Source organism: Pholis gunnellus (genome assembly GCF_910591455.1).
Source record: "Pholis gunnellus genome assembly, chromosome: 23".
Classification (NCBI taxonomy): Eukaryota; Metazoa; Chordata; class Actinopteri; order Perciformes; family Pholidae; genus Pholis; species Pholis gunnellus.
In genome coordinates, this window is record NC_136550.1 from 115,739 (window position 1) to 131,867 (window position 16,129).

General features: G+C 43.2%; 1 protein-coding gene across 3 annotated transcripts; it reads right to left on the minus strand.

Annotated features, from left to right (window-relative positions):
- Positions 1 to 6,784: 6,784 nt before the first annotated feature.
- On the minus strand, positions 6,785 to 16,081 carry tsc22d4 (TSC22 domain family member 4). Of its 3 annotated transcripts, none has more exons than XM_079184977.1 (5): positions 15,641 to 16,081; positions 14,310 to 15,047; positions 14,094 to 14,227; positions 8,152 to 8,200; positions 6,785 to 7,494 (listed from the first exon to the last, which is right to left on the minus strand). In XM_079184977.1, the coding sequence occupies exons 2-5, from the start codon at positions 14,973 to 14,975 to the stop codon at positions 7,336 to 7,338; spliced, it is 1,008 nt and encodes a 335-aa protein (XP_079041103.1). In that variant the 5' UTR covers positions 14,976 to 15,047; positions 15,641 to 16,081; the 3' UTR covers positions 6,785 to 7,335. The 3 variants fall into 3 exon arrangements, with proteins under 3 accessions (XP_079041103.1, XP_079041102.1, XP_079041101.1); XM_079184976.1 differs by lacking the exon at positions 15,641 to 16,081 and adding an exon at positions 15,185 to 15,370 and having other exon boundaries at positions 6,786 to 7,494; positions 8,152 to 8,203; XM_079184975.1 differs by having other exon boundaries at positions 6,787 to 7,494; positions 8,152 to 8,203.
- Between the last annotated feature and the right edge of the window lie 48 nt (positions 16,082 to 16,129).

Sequence of the window (16,129 nt, forward strand, 5' to 3'; positions counted from 1 at the left end):
GCCCTGATGGACCCAGTACCATCCATCCTAACCCTGATGGACCCAGTACACTCCTACCTGGCCCTGATGGACCCAGTACCATCCATCCTAACCCTGATGGACCCAGTACCGTCTATCCTAACTCTGATGGACCCAGTACACTCCTACCTGGCCCTGATGGACCCAGTACCATCCATCCTAACCCTGATGGACCCAGTACACTCCTACCTGGCCCTGATGGACCCAGTACCGTCCATCCTAACTCTGATGGACCCAGTACACTCCTACCTAGCCCTGATGGACCCAGTACCATCCATCCTAACCCTGATGGACCCAGTACCATCCATCCTAACTCTGATGGACCCAGTACACTCCTACCTGGCCCTGATGGACCCAGTACCGTCCATCCTAACTCTGATGGACCCAGTACACTCCTACCTAGCCCTGATGGACCCAGTACCATCCATCCTAACTCTGATGGACCCAGTACACTCCTACCTGGCCCTGATGGACCCAGTACCATCCATCCTAACCCTGATGGACCCAGTACACTCCTACCTAACCCTGATGGACCCAGTACCGTCCATCCTAACTCTGATGGACCCAGTACACTCCTACCTAACCCTGATGGACCCAGTACCATCCTACATGGCCCTGATGGACCCGGTACCGTCCAGTAAATAATCTTTACTAAAGAAATATTAAAATCAGTCCTTTGTTTATTTCGAGACGTCTTTCTTTTTCTTCTGATTGTTTCATTTGAAAACAAGTTTTGTTTGTTGCATCATTTCATGTTTACTTATTTATTTTTGTTCATATTCAGTCAGTTCTCTATTAATATCTCTTCAAGTCTTCATGTTGTCTTTGTCTCTTTGTCTCTTTGTCTCTTTGTCTCTTTGTCTCTTTGTGTTTGTGTTTTTTTTTCAATGAAGCCGTCAAACAACAAAGAACAGAAAGTAGGACACACACACACACACACACATACTGTGACGGACAAAAGCAGCAGTGGTGTGTGTGTGTGTGTGTTTATGTGTGTGTGTGTGTGTGTGTGTGTGTGTGTGTGTTTCCTGTCAGGAAGCTGATTTCCTTCACTTTTTTTCCTGTTGACTTCCTGATTTAACGGAACTTTCTGTTTGTTTTATTCACAGAAAAGTGATTTTGGGTCGAATTTATTCATCATTAATGAATTAAAATAAATAGATTCTGGGAGTTTTTATTAGTAATCACTAATATTAATGGACAGATGGTTTCACTGATCACACACACACACACACACACACACACACACACATCAACACACACACACACACACACACACACACACACATCAACACACACACACACACACACATCAACACACACACACACACACACACACACACACATCAACACACACACACACACACACACACACACACACACATCAACACACACACACACACACACATCAACACACACACACACACACACACACACACACATCAACACACACACACACGCACACACACAACACACACACACACACACACACGTCGACACACACACACACACAGGAAAGAGAGCAGCGCTCCATGCATCTGTTCACACAAACTCTTAATATTATTGTACATCATTATATATTAAATATTAGGAGTAGTATTATTATATGGTATTAGAAGTTTTATTATATGGTAAATATTAGTATTATTATATGGTATTAGTAGTATTATTATATGGTATTAGTAGTATTATTATATAGTAAATATTAGTATTATTATATGGTATTAGTAGTATTATTATATGGTAAATATTAGTATTATTATATGGTATTAGTAGTATTATTATATGGTAAATATTAGTATTATTATATGGTATTAGTAGTATTATTATATGGTATTAGTAGTATTATTATATGGTAAATATTAGTATTATTATATGGTATTAGTAGTATTATTATATGGTAAATATTAGTATTATTATATGGTATTAGTAGTAGTATTATTATAAGTATTATATAGTAGTATTATTAGTAGTATTATATGGTAGTAGTAGTATTATTGGTAGTATTATATGGTAGTAGTGGTAGTATTATTATTATTATTAATAATAGTAGTAGTAGTAGTAATATATAGTAGTATTAAAAGTAGTATTATATAGTAGTGTTATATAGTAGTAGTAGTAGTAGTAGTAGTATATAGTAGTAGTAGTAGTAGTAGTAGTAGTAGTATAGTAGTAGTAGTAGTAGTAGTACTATACAGTAGTAGTAGTAGTAGTATTATATAGTGGTATATAGTAGTATTAGTAGTAGTAGTATTAGTAGTATTATATAGTAGTATTAGTTGTATTATATAGTAGCAGTAGTAATAGTAGTATATAGTAGTATTAGTAGTAGTATTATATAGTGGTATATAGTAGTATTAGTAGTAGTAGTATTAGTAGTATTATATAGTAGTATTAGTTGTACTATATAGTAGTAGTAGTAATAGTAGTATATAGTAGTATTAGTAGTAGTATTATATAGTGGTATATAGTAGTATTAGTAGTAGTAGTATTAGTAGTATTATATAGTAGTAGTAGTAGTAGTAGTATATAGTAGTATTAGTAGTAGTATTACATAGAAGTAGTAGTAGTAGTAGTAGTAGTAGTATTACATAGAAGTAGTAGTAGTAGTAGTAGTATATAGTAGTATTAGTAGTAGTATAATATAGTAGTAGTAGTAGTAGTATTACATAGAAGTAGTAGTAGTAGTATATAGTAGTATTAGTAGTAGTATTACATAGAAGTAGTAGTAGTATTAGTAGTAGTATTACATAGAAGTAGTAGTAGTATTAGTAGTAGTATTATATAGAAGTAGTAGTAGTATTAGTAGTAGTATTACATAGAAGTAGTAGTAGTATTAGTAGTAGTATTATATAGAAGTAGTAGTAGTATTAGTAGTAGTATTACATAGAAGTAGTAGTAGTATTAGTAGTAGTATTATATAGAAGTAGTAGTAGTATTAGTAGTAGTATTACATAGAAGTAGTAGTAGTATTAGTAGTAGTATTATATAGAAGTAGTAGTAGTATTATATGACTGCATTACATTTATTGACATTTTATTCTGATGATTGACAGGTCTGTGGTGATGTCACGTGTTTTACATGTAAACAGGTAAACAGGAAGTTATCTTTGACTGTTAAACTTGATGTAAATCTATATAGTATATATATATACTAAATTAAACACCGACATGACCTCAGACTAGGATATGGTTACCATGACAACGGTAGCGGGAGCATCAGCGGACGAGATCAAAGAAGAAGAAGAAGAGGAAGAGGAAGAAGAGACTCTTTGTTCTGTCACTCACCTGAGCTCGTGCCTGTCGGTCCAGCGGCGCGTGCCTCTGGTCATAGCGTCTCTGCCCGTCAGTCAGTCTGTCTGTCTCTCTGTCTCTCTGTCTGTCTGTCTCTCTGTCAGCCTGTCTGTCTCTCTGTCTTTGTCTCCTGTGTATCAGCCGGTGAATCCGTTAAAAACCTCCGAACGTCCACACCGGAGACTTGTCTGTCTGCCTGTCAGTGTGCCTGTCTGTCTGTCTGCCTGCCTGTCAATATGTCTGTCTGTCTGTATGTCAATATGTCTGCCTGCCTGTCTGCAGAAGCTGCTGCTCGCCGGGAGAACAATGTGTTTGAGGAGGAGGAGGAGAGGAGGAGGAGGAGGAGGAGGGGGGAGTGGGTGTCGGCTCATCCTCTTCTCTCTTAAAGGGCCAGCAGCTCATCCTCTTCTCTCTTAAAGGGCCAGCAGCTCATCCTCTTCTCTCTTAAAGGGCCAGCAGCTCATCCTCTTCTCTCTTAAAGGGCCAGCGGCTCGTCTCCTCTTCTCTCTTAAAGGGCCAACAGCTCATCCTCTTCTTTCTTAAAGGGCCAGCAGCTCATCCTCTTCTCTCTTAAAGGGCCAGCAGCTCATCCTCTTCTCTCTTAAAGGGCCAGCAGCTCATCCTCTTCTCTCTTAAAGGGCCAGCGGCTCGTCTCCTCTTCTCTCTTAAAGGGCCAACAGCTCATCCTCTTCTCTCTTAAAGGGCCAGCAGCTCATCCTCTTCTCTCTTAAAGGGCCAGCAGCTCATCCTCTTCTCTCTTAAAGGGCCAGCGACTCGTCTCCTCTTCTCTCTTAAAGGGCCAGCAGCTCAGCTTCTTCTCTCTTAAAGGGCCAGCAGCTCATCCTCTTCTCTCTTAAAGGGCCAGCAGCTCAGCTTCTTCTCTCTTAAAGGGCCAGCAGCTCATCCTCTTCTCTCTTAAAGGGCCAGTGACTCGTCTCCTCTTCTCTCTTAAAGGGCCAGCGGCTCGTCCTCTTCTCTCTTAAAGGGCCAGCGGCTCGTCCTCTTCTCTCTTAAAGGGCCAGCAGCTCATCCTCTTCTCTCTTAAAGGGCCAGCAGCTCATCCTCTTCTCTCTTAAAGGGCCAGCGGCTCGTCTCCTCTTCTCTCTTAAAGGGCCAACAGCTCATCCTCTTCTCTCTTAAAGGGCCAGCAGCTCATCCTCTTCTCTCTTAAAGGGCCAGCAGCTCATCCTCTTCTCTCTTAAAGGGCCAGCGACTCGTCTCCTCTTCTCTCTTAAAGGGCCAGCAGCTCAGCTTCTTCTCTCTTAAAGGGCCAGCAGCTCATCCTCTTCTCTCTTAAAGGGCCAGCAGCTCAGCTTCTTCTCTCTTAAAGGGCCAGCAGCTCATCCTCTTCTCTCTTAAAGGGCCAGTGACTCGTCTCCTCTTCTCTCTTAAAGGGCCAGCGGCTCGTCCTCTTCTCTCTTAAAGGGCCAGCGGCTCGTCCTCTTCTCTCTTAAAGGGCCAGCAGCAGCAGCTCGTCCTTTCTTTTGACAACAAATTAGATTTTTCATTCATTCAAGTTATGAATGAAAAATGGCACAATATCCACTTTACTCTGTTAAAACATCTTCACAACTTCTACACATAATTTGTATTGTTTGATGCATCAGAACCAGTAACAGTAATAGTACCACCAGTATGGCTCACAACACCACAAAACTACCATTTTACTGACACAAGTTTTTATTTTATATTACTATCTTTAGCACACCCTTTGTACTCACAGTACTGAGAGAATATTAAGAAACACACAGTTAATCCTAATCCTGTTTTGGTTTTCCACATCTCTTTGTTTACCAGCACTGTGTGTGTGTGTGTGTGTGTGTGTGATCACATGTATTACTCATGTTGTGGGGACATAAATCTGTTGACACTGAGGACTCGCCTTCTGTTTAACGACAAAAATGCAGGTCGTCTTAACATAAATCATTTAAAAATGAATAAAAATGAAACATATTATATGTTAATAAAGATTAAACATATTACATGTTAATGAAGATGAAACATATTACATGTTAATAAAGATGAAACATATTACATGTTAATGAAGATTAAACATATTACATGTTAATAAAGATGAAACATAATACATGTTAATGAAGATGAAACATATTACATGTTAATAAAGATGAAACACATTACATGTTAATGAAGATGAAAGATATTACATGTTAATAAAGATGAAACATATTACATGTTAATGAAGATGAAACATATTACATGTTAATAAAGATGAAACATAATACATGTTAATGAAGATGAAACATATTACATGTTAATGAAGATGAAACATATTACATGTTAATAAAGATGAAACACATTACATGTTAATGAAGATGACACATATTACATGTTAATAAAGATGAAACATAATACATGTTAATAAAGATGAAACACATTACATGTTAATGAAGATGACACATATTACATGTTAATAAAGATGACACATATTACATGTTAATAAAGATGAAACATATTACATGTTAATGGAGATGAAACATATTACATGTTAATAAAGATGAAACATATTACATGTTAATGGAGATGAAACATATTACATGTTAATAAAGATGAAACATAATACATGTTAATGAAGATGAAACATATTACATGTTAATAAAGATGAAACATAATACATGTTAATGAAGATGAAACATATTACATGTTAATAAAGATGAAACATATTACATCTTAATAAAGATGAAACATATTACATGCTAATAAAGATGAAACATAATACATGTTAATAAAGATTAAACATATTACATGTTAATAAAGATTAAACATAATACATGTTAACGAAGATGAAACATATTACATGTTAACGAAGATGAAACATATTACACGTTAACGAAGATGAAACATATTACACGTTAACGAAGATGAAACATATTACACGTTAACGAAGATGAAACATATTACACGTTAACGAAGATGAAACATATTACACGTTAACGAAGATGAAACATATTACACGTTAACGAAGATGAAACATATTACACGTTAACGAAGATGAAACATATTACACGTTAACGAAGATGAAACATATTACACGTTAACGAAGATGAAACATATTACACGTTAACGAAGATGAAACATATTACATGTCAATAAAGATTAAACATATTACATGTTAATAAAGATGAAACATATTACATGTTAATAAAGATGAAACATATTACATGTTAATAAAGATGAAACATATTACATGTTAATGAAGATGAAACATATTACATGTTAATAAAGATGAAACATATTACATGTTAATAAAGATTAAACATATTACATGTTAAAAAAGATTAAAGATATTAAACGTGGAAAGTAAATGTCGATGTAACAGTACTGTTAATGTAGTACAATGTATTTAAAGTAGCAGTACTGTTAGTGTAGTAAAATGTCTTTAAAGTGACAGTACTTTTAATGTATTAAAATGTATTTAAAGTAACAATACTGTTAATGTAGTAAATTATATTCAAAGTAGCAGTACTTTAATGTTGTACAATTTATTTAAAGTAATAGTACTGTTAATGTAGTTAAAAGTATTTAAAGTAGCAGTACTTTTACTGGAACAAAATGTATTTAAAGTACATGAAAGTTAGTTGAAAAATGTTAGTCTTACTCAGCGTTTGATTGTACTTAGCTCCACCCTTTCGTGCAAGTTCTTGTTTACAAAAACAAGATGGCGATGGCCAAAAACCAAGATGGCCGTGTGTAAACTGACTGGTACAACAAACAGGTAATAAACCTGGTTTCACCTGGTTTCATGAACAAAGAGAACAAAGACTTCTTTACAGAACGTCTTCAGAACAACAAAAACAAAACAAATCTGTAGTTAGACTTTATTAATTTATTAGATTCTACCGTCTATCATCTTCTTCATCATCATCATCATCATCATCATCTTCATACAGAACATCTCAGCTGATACAAACAATCCTGTTGTCGTGGTTACCAGGGTCCTCATTAGTCTGATTATCACGACAACGCTCTCAGGTGAGTGTGTTGTGAGTATTGTGTGTACTGTGTGTTAGGTGTTGTGTGTACTGTGTGTACTGTGTGTGAGTGTTCTCAGGATGTGGTTCTCTCTCTCCAGTTGTTGGTTTTTTTCTTGCAGCTCTCTGATTTGTTCCCTCAGAAGCTCCACCTCCTCTCTGACCGCCAGCATCAGGTGACTCTTCACCAGGTCCTACACACACACACACACACACACACACACACACACACACACACACACATTACAGTCATTTATTTATCCAAAGCGACTTACACTTCAGATTCTATCACATTTCTAGTGTCTTGCTCAAGGACACATCGACATGCGACTAGCAGAGCCGGAGATCGAACCGCGAACCGCCGCTCCTCTGATTGAAGGACGGCCCTGCTCTCCACTGAGCCACAGCCGGCCACTACACACAGTACACAGCTATAGTTTATATACATGTTAATACATAGTTTATACACATTAATACATAGTTTATATACATTAATACATAGTTTATATACATTAATACATAGTTTATATACATAATACATAGTTTATATACATTAATACATAGTTTATACACATTAATACATAGTTTATATACATGAATACATAGTTTATACACATGTTAATACATAGTTTATACACATTAATACATAGTTTATATACATTAATACATAGTTTATACACATTAATACATAGTTTATATACATTAATACATAGTTTATACACATTAATACATAGTTTATATACATTAATACATAGTTTATATACATTAATACATAGTTTATACACATTAATACATAGTTTATATACATTAATACATAGTTTATACATTAAAACTACAACAATCAAACTCACCATCGCCGCCTCAATTTTGTTGTCGATGGCGACCAGACTGCTACTGGAGCTGCTGTGAGACACAGACAGACAGGTGAGAGACACACAGGTGAGAGAAAGACAGGTGAGAGACACACAGGTGAGAGAAAGACAGGTGAGAGACAGACAGGGGAGAGACAGACAGGAGAGAGACACACAGGTGAGAGACAGACAGGTGAGAGACAGACAGGTGAGAGACACACAGGTGAGAGACAGACAGGGGAGAGACAGACAGGAGAGAGACACACAGGTGAGAGACAGACAGGTGAGAGACACACAGGTGAGAGACAGACAGGTGAGAGACAGACAGGGGAGAGACAGACAGGGGAGAGACACACAGGTGAAAGACAGACAGGTGAGAGTCAGACAGGTGAGAGACAGACAGGTGACTGGAACACATCTGAGGATCTGACATACTGATGCATTGTGGGTAGGCTGATGCAGATGACACATTCATGGAAGTACACAAAGACCGCTTCATAAAGGGATTAAACGTTAAACGTTAGTGTCGGTAAAACCAAAACACACTGCCTCCTCTAGCAGGACCAGGTCAAAAGCAGGACACGATCAAAAGCAGGATACGGTCTAAAAAGGGTCCGAGAGACCAGTCCAGGAGAGGTGGAACCAACGGGAGTGTCAAGATAAAGGGTCAGAATGTCCTACTAGGGACTAAACATGATTCAAGTAGAACACTACACAAGTAGACCACGACTCAAGTAGACCACGACACAAGTAGACCACGACTCAAGTAGAACACGACACAAGTAGAGCAGGGCACAAGTAGACCACGACACAAGTAGAGCAGGGCACAAATAGACCACGACACAAGTAGAACACGACACAAGTAGACCACGACACAAGTAGAACACGACACAAGTAGAGTAGGGCACAAGTAGACCATGACTCAAGTAGAACACGGCACAAGTAGAACACGACACAAGTAGACCACGACACAAGTAGAGCAGGGCACAAGTAGACCACGACTCAAGTAGACCACGACACAAGTAGAGCAGGGCACAAATAGACCACGACACAAGTAGAACACGACACAAGTAGACCACGACACAAGTAGAACACGACACAAGTAGAGTAGGGCACAAGTAGACCATGACTCAAGTAGAACACGGCACAAGTAGAACACGACACAAGTAGACCACGACACAAGTAGAGTAGGGCACAAGTAGACCACGACACAAGTAGAACACAACACAAGTAGAACACGACACAAGTAGACCACGACACAAGTAGACCACGACACAAGTAGAACACGACACAAGTAGAGTAGGGCACAAGTAGACCACGACACAAGTAGAACACAACACAAGTAGAACACGACACAAGTAGACCACGACACAAGTAGACCACGACTCAAGTGGAACACGACACAAGTAGACCACGACACAAGTAGACCACGACACAAGTAGACCACGACACAAGTAGACCACGACACAAGTAGAACACGACACAAGTAGACCACGACACAAGTAGACCACGACTCAAGTAGAACACGACACAAGTAGACCACGACTCAAGTGGAACACGACACAAGTAGACCACGACACAAGTAGACCATGACACAAGTAGACCACGACACAAGTAGAATACGACACAAGTAGACCACGACACAAGTAGAGTAGGGCACAAGTAGACCACGACACAAGTAGAGCAGGGCACAAGTAGAGCAGGGCACAAGTAGACCACGACTCAAGTAGAACACGACACAAGTAGACCACGACACAAGTAGACCACGACTCAAGTAGAACACGACACAAGTAGACCACGACTCAAGTGGAACACGACACAAGTAGACCACGACACAAGTAGACCATGACACAAGTAGACCACGACACAAGTAGAATACGACACAAGTAGACCACGACACAAGTAGAGTAGGGCACAAGTAGACCACGACACAAGTAGAGCAGGGCACAAGTAGAGCAGGGCACAAGTAGACCACGACTCAAGTAGAACACGACACAAGTAGACCACGACACAAGTAGAGCAGGGCACAAGTAGACCATGACTCAAGTAGAACACGACACAAGTAGACCACGACACAAGTAGAGCACGACACAAGTAGACCACGCCTCAAGTAGAGTAGGGCACAAGTAGAGCACGACACAAGTAGAGCAGGGCACAAGTAGACCACGACTCAAGTAGACCACGACACAAGTAGACCACGACTCAAGTAGACCACGACACAAGTAGACCAGGGCACAAGTAGACCAGGGCACAAGTAGAACAGGGCCTGCAGAGACCCAAACCACCTGAACAAAGTCAGGCTACCTGTGGCAGAGCAGCAGCAGTGACATCATGGTGGCTTCAGAGCCCCGCCCCCTGAGCGGCGCCCTGACAGGGACCGACCAATGAGGGTGTGGGGCCGCCGGGGTCACGTGAGCTTGTGGTCGGTCCGTAGTTTTGGCCTCCGTGACTGGCCGACCCCAGGAGGGAGGGGTCAGCGAGGTTGTTGGCCAGGACTCCCTGAAACCCGTCACCTGACCTCTGACCTTCCTCTGACCTCGTAACACAATGGTTGTCTCAGGTTGCTTAGCAACAACCTGCAGAGTCCTGAGCGGGAGGGGCGGGGTCGAAGGAGGACGCCGCTGAGGACGAGGAAAGGGGGCGGAGTCAGCAAGGGGAGAGGATGGCCGCCATCGACCCGGAAACATCTCCAAACAATCACAGCCCACCGTCAGACATGACCGACCAATCAGAGCACAGCTACTGCAGAAACCTGTCGACCAATCACAGTTCAGATTGGCCACTTAGGAGCTGATTCAAAGGCCGTCCAATCCAATGTCCCCGGTTAAAGTCCAGAGACTTTGTTGTCCCTTGTTATTGTCCCTGGTCCTCCGTTATGGTCCCCCGTGATTGGCTGTTTCTCTGTGAGCTCATTGGTCCATATTTAAGACCCCGTCCAATCAGCAGCAGCTGTCTCAAGACGTCCAGATGTTGACTTCAAACTACAACTCTAGACAAGTGAGAGACATCAGGTTCTCTCCCACACACACTCACTCTTTGTTCTCTGATTGGCTGCTGTCTCATTCCAGCCCCCGCCCACTCACTGTCACAGCCAATAGAAACACTGCAATGACGTTCTGCTCCCGCCCACTCAGAGTGAGAACAAAAAGCTTCATTGATCCACGAGTTCATTCGTTGTTCACTGGTTTAAACTGACTGTTGTAGAACGTTATAGTCAGATATTAAGTATTAATACAGCAGAAAACATTCATATAAAAACTATTAATATATCAGAAAATAATTAAAATATATAAAATATAACATATCAGAAAACAATAACAAGAAGAAAAACTTTCACCGTTGAGGTATTTATATTTATATTAGTGTCGTTCTGATTACTCAGCAATCATTAAGTTACTATTAAAGAAGTTCATCATAATACATTTAACAGTTTAAATAATAATTCCTCGAAAAACTCTGAGTGAGACCAGAGAGAGACCAGAGAGACCAGAGAGACCAGAGAGACCAGAGAGAGACCAGAGAGAGACCAGAGAGACCAGAGAGAGACCAGAGAGACCAGAGAGAGACCAGAGAGAGACCAGAGAGACCAGAGAGAGACCAGAGAGACCAGAGAGACCAGAGAGACCAGAGAGAGACCAGAGAGACCAGAGAGACCAGAGGGACCAGAGAGACCAGAGAGAGACCAGAGAGACCAGAGAGAGACCAGAGAGAGACCAGAGAGACCAGAGAGACCAGAGAGACCAGAGAGACTAGAGGGACCAGAGAGACCAGAGAGACTAGAGGGACCAGAGAGACCAGAGAGACCAGAGAGACCAGAGAGATACCAGAGAGAGACCAGAGAGAGACCAGAGAGACCAGAGAGACCAGAGAGACTAGAGGGACCAGAGAGACCAGAGAGACCAGAGAGACCAGAGAGAGACCAGAGAGAGACCAGAGAGACCAGAGAGAGACCAGAGAGACCAGAGAGACCAGAGGGACCAGAGCGACCAGAGAGACTAGAGGGACCAGAGAGACCAGAGAGACTAGAGAGACCAGAGAGATACCAGAGAGAGACCAGAGAGACCAGAGAGAGACCAGAGAGACCAGAGAGAGACCAGAGAGACCAGAGAGACCAGAGAGACCAGAGAGAGACCAGAGAGACCAGAGAGACCAGAGAGACCAGAGACCAGAGAGACCAGAGAGACCAGAGAGAGACCAGAGAGACCAGAGAGAGACCAGAGAGAGACCAGAGAGACCAGAGAGACCAGAGGGACCAGATAGACTAGAGGGACCAGAGAGACCAGAGAGACCAGAGAGAGACCAGAGAGACCAGAGATACCAGAGAGACCAGAGAGAGACCAGAGAGAGACCAGAGAGACCAGAGAGAGACCAGAGAGACCAGAGAGAGACCAGAGAGACCAGAGAGAGACCAGAGAGACCAGAGAGACTAGAGGGACCAGAGAGACCAGAGAGAGACCAGAGAGACCAGAGAGAGACCAGAGAGAGACCAGAGAGACCAGAGAGAGACCAGAGAGACCAGAGAGACTAGAGGGACCAGAGAGACCAGAGAGACTAGAGGGACCAGAGAGACCAGAGAGACCAGAGAGACCAGAGAGAGACCAGAGAGACCAGAGAGAGACCAGAGAGACCAGAGAGACTAGAGGGACCAGAGAGACCAGAGAGACTAGAGGGACCAGAGAGACCAGAGAGACCAGAGAGACCAGAGAGATACCAGAGAGAGACCAGAGAGAGACCAGAGAGACCAGAGAGACCAGAGAGACTAGAGGGACCAGAGAGACCAGAGAGACCAGAGAGACCAGAGAGAGACCAGAGAGAGACCAGAGAGACCAGAGAGAGACCAGAGAGACCAGAGAGACCAGAGGGACCAGAGCGACCAGAGAGACTAGAGGGACCAGAGAGACCAGAGAGACTAGAGAGACCAGAGAGATACCAGAGAGAGACCAGAGAGACCAGAGAGAGACCAGAGAGAGACCAGAGAGACCAGAGAGACCAGAGAGACCAGAGAGACCAGAGAGAGACCAGAGAGACCAGAGAGACCAGAGAGACCAGAGACCAGAGAGACCAGAGAGACCAGAGAGAGACCAGAGAGACCAGAGAGACCAGAGAGAGACCAGAGAGAGACCAGAGAGACCAGAGAGACCAGAGGGACCAGAGAGACTAGAGGGACCAGAGAGACCAGAGAGACCAGAGAGAGACCAGAGAGACCAGAGATACCAGAGAGACCAGAGAGAGACCAGAGAGAGACCAGAGAGACCAGAGAGAGACCAGAGAGACCAGAGAGAGACCAGAGAGACCAGAGAGAGACCAGAGAGACCAGAGAGACCAGAGAGAGACCAGAGAGACCAGAGAGACTAGAGGGACCAGAGAGACCAGAGAGACTAGAGGGACCAGAGAGACCAGAGAGACCAGGGAGAGACCAGAGAGACCAGAGAGACGTCACTTCAACCTGAATGAATGAATTTAAAGCTGCAGAACAATTCAGTGAAATTCATTTTTCTAAAATGAATTACTTTATTTTAAGAAGACATTTTTCAAAAGCGTTCAGTTATTCAGTTATTCTTTAATGCAGACGTTATGTTACTTGAAATGAGAAGAACATTTATTTATGTATGTGTGTGCGTGTGTGTCTATGTGTGTGTGTGTGTGTGTGTGTATGTGTGTATGTGTGTGTGTATTTGTGTGTGTGTGTGTATGTGTGTGTGTGTGTGTGCGTATGTGTGTGTGTGTGTGTGTGTGTGCGTGTGTGTGTGCGTGTGTGTGTGCGTGTGTGTAACGTGTGTTTGAACCTCATCTAACATCTCTAATGAACTCCTGAGTCGCTGTTTATGAACCAGAGGGTCGGTGGTTCGATCCCCGCCTCCTCCAGCAGAACACTAGTTTTTATTCCCTTTAACTGTGTTTTTGTTTCCTACTAATCGGTTCATAGAACAACAGAAAGCTACCTTGCGTCCCCCGGCAGGTTGAAGATGGTTTGGTCCAGACTGAAGGTCGCTGGAGTCCGAAGGCGGGTCAGAGTGGGATGGTACGATCCAGCGGGGGGGGAGCTTGGTTGAGAGTGAGACAGCCTGAAGACAGACTGACACAGAGAGACAGACAGGTGAGTGGGTAAGAAGACACTTTGAAACTGCTCACGTCGTCCAATAGAAACGCGTCGTTACCCGTCCTGCAGAGTCCACGTCCAATCGGAGCGGAGGAGGGATGATTCGTGGGCGGGTCAAAAGAGGTGGAGGGGTGGAGTCATAACCCTGAGCTCCTATTGGCTCTCTCCAGTCCAGGAGCCGGATGTTGATTGGTTCTTGGTGTGTCGGTGACGGCGGCCCGCTGCGCTGTATAAGACCCGCCCCCTCCTTTCCTCTGATTGGCTGAGCCGAAAGATGGGCGGTGTCATGGGAGTAGACTCCGCCTCTGTCTATGTCCCGGCCAATGATCTCCAAGGACTCCAGCGAGTGGGCGTGTCTCATGGTGTCCATCACCCGCCTAAACCCCGCCCCTTCCTGTTGCTCCATAAAGTCGGTGCAAATCCATCGGCCGCGGCTGTACGGCTGGCCACGCCCACCGCCACTCGCCCCGCCCACCACCAGCCTCACCACCCGGAACCTGGAGGAAGACCCCGACCCCTGCCCAAAGGCATCATGGGAGATGTATTTCCTCTTCAGAGAGGGCGTGGTCGGCTGGGAGGAGCTTCCTTGAGGGCTGCAGGAGGCGGCTGCTGATTGGAGGACGGTCAGGACCACGCTGGGAGCCGATTGGCCGGCTGGAGTTTGGTTGAAGTCTGAGGTCACGCTGGTGATTTGGAAGCCACTCCTCTTTTTTCCACCGCTCATCCTCACACACACACACACACACACACACACACACACACACACACACACACACACACACACACTACAAAATCACTGAAAAACAAATAAATAAACTTGTTAACATGACTTATGAGGACATTTTATTGACTTGAGTTGGAGTAAAAGTGCTGAAAGCAGTTGAAGTGGAATCACTTTACGCTGAGCTGAGCTTCAAGTCTTCATGAACCAACCTCCTGATCTGGAACCTGGTCTGAACTCTGATGTCCCCAAATAGTCCTCAACAAAATAAAGTCTCTCTCTCTCTCTCTGTCTCTCTCTCTCTCTCTCTCTCTCTCTCTCTCTCTGTATGGTCAGTGTCTCTCAACCCGCAGCTTTCGTCTCAGTCTCATGTTCTTCTTCTTCTGTTTCCTGTTTCCTCTGAATCACTCGTTCTGTGACTGTTGCACAACCTGGATTAACGTGTGTGTGAGTGTGTGTGTGAGTGTGTGTGAGTGTGTGTGTAGTTCAGGTTCTGCAGGATCTTATCAGTTGAAATCATAACAGTCTGAATATGTACTGCTCTGTACTTCACTTGTACTCTGAGTATTTGTGTATAAATATATATGTGTATATATATATATATATAAGTATGCATTTTGTTACAAACAACAAGCTCTCTGACGTCATCGTTGTAAACAAACACTCACGTTCATGTACCCAGCTGAAGCGCGCTCCCGCTTCTCCTGGTCGTGAACTCGTTCAGCGGCCGCGCGCCTCCCTTTGGCTCCGGTCCCGTCAGTCTAGTGACGTCACGGCCGGGTCCGGTGACACAATCGGTCCATTGTGCACCGAGGGAGAAAAAAACAAAACAGCTGTGGAGAGCGCATGCGCATTACAGCCGCAGGCGGCGGGAGCGCGCGCAGTTTAACAGAGAAAAAAGTTTGAAGAGGAACTCCTCCGACTTCTTCTTCTACGGATCTGATTCTTCTTCTGGTGTTTTAAAGATCCAGTCTCTTCTTCTTCTTTAAACAGACACTTCCTCTTCCTCACTGCTCCTCATCCTCCTCATCCTCCTCTCCCTAAACTGCGCGTGTTACTCAAACAGACTGGAAGCGACGGGACCGGCGCGTGAACGAGCGAAGCGCGTGCGCGTCCGACAGGGAGGCGCCTGCGCTGTGAAGACAGAGGGAGGAAGA

Coding starts and splice junctions, on each gene's coding strand:
- tsc22d4 (XM_079184976.1), bottom strand. CDS start 14,975: ATGAGCGGTGGAAAAAAGAGGAGTGGCTTCCAAATCACCAGCGTGACC. Junction 8,204..14,093: donor AACCTGCCGGGGGACGCAAG/GTAGCTTTCTGT, acceptor TGTGTCTCACAG/CAGCTCCAGTAGCAGTCTGG. Junction 7,495..8,151: donor ACAAAATTGAGGCGGCGATG/GTGAGTTTGATT, acceptor GTGTGTGTGTAG/GACCTGGTGAAGAGTCACCT.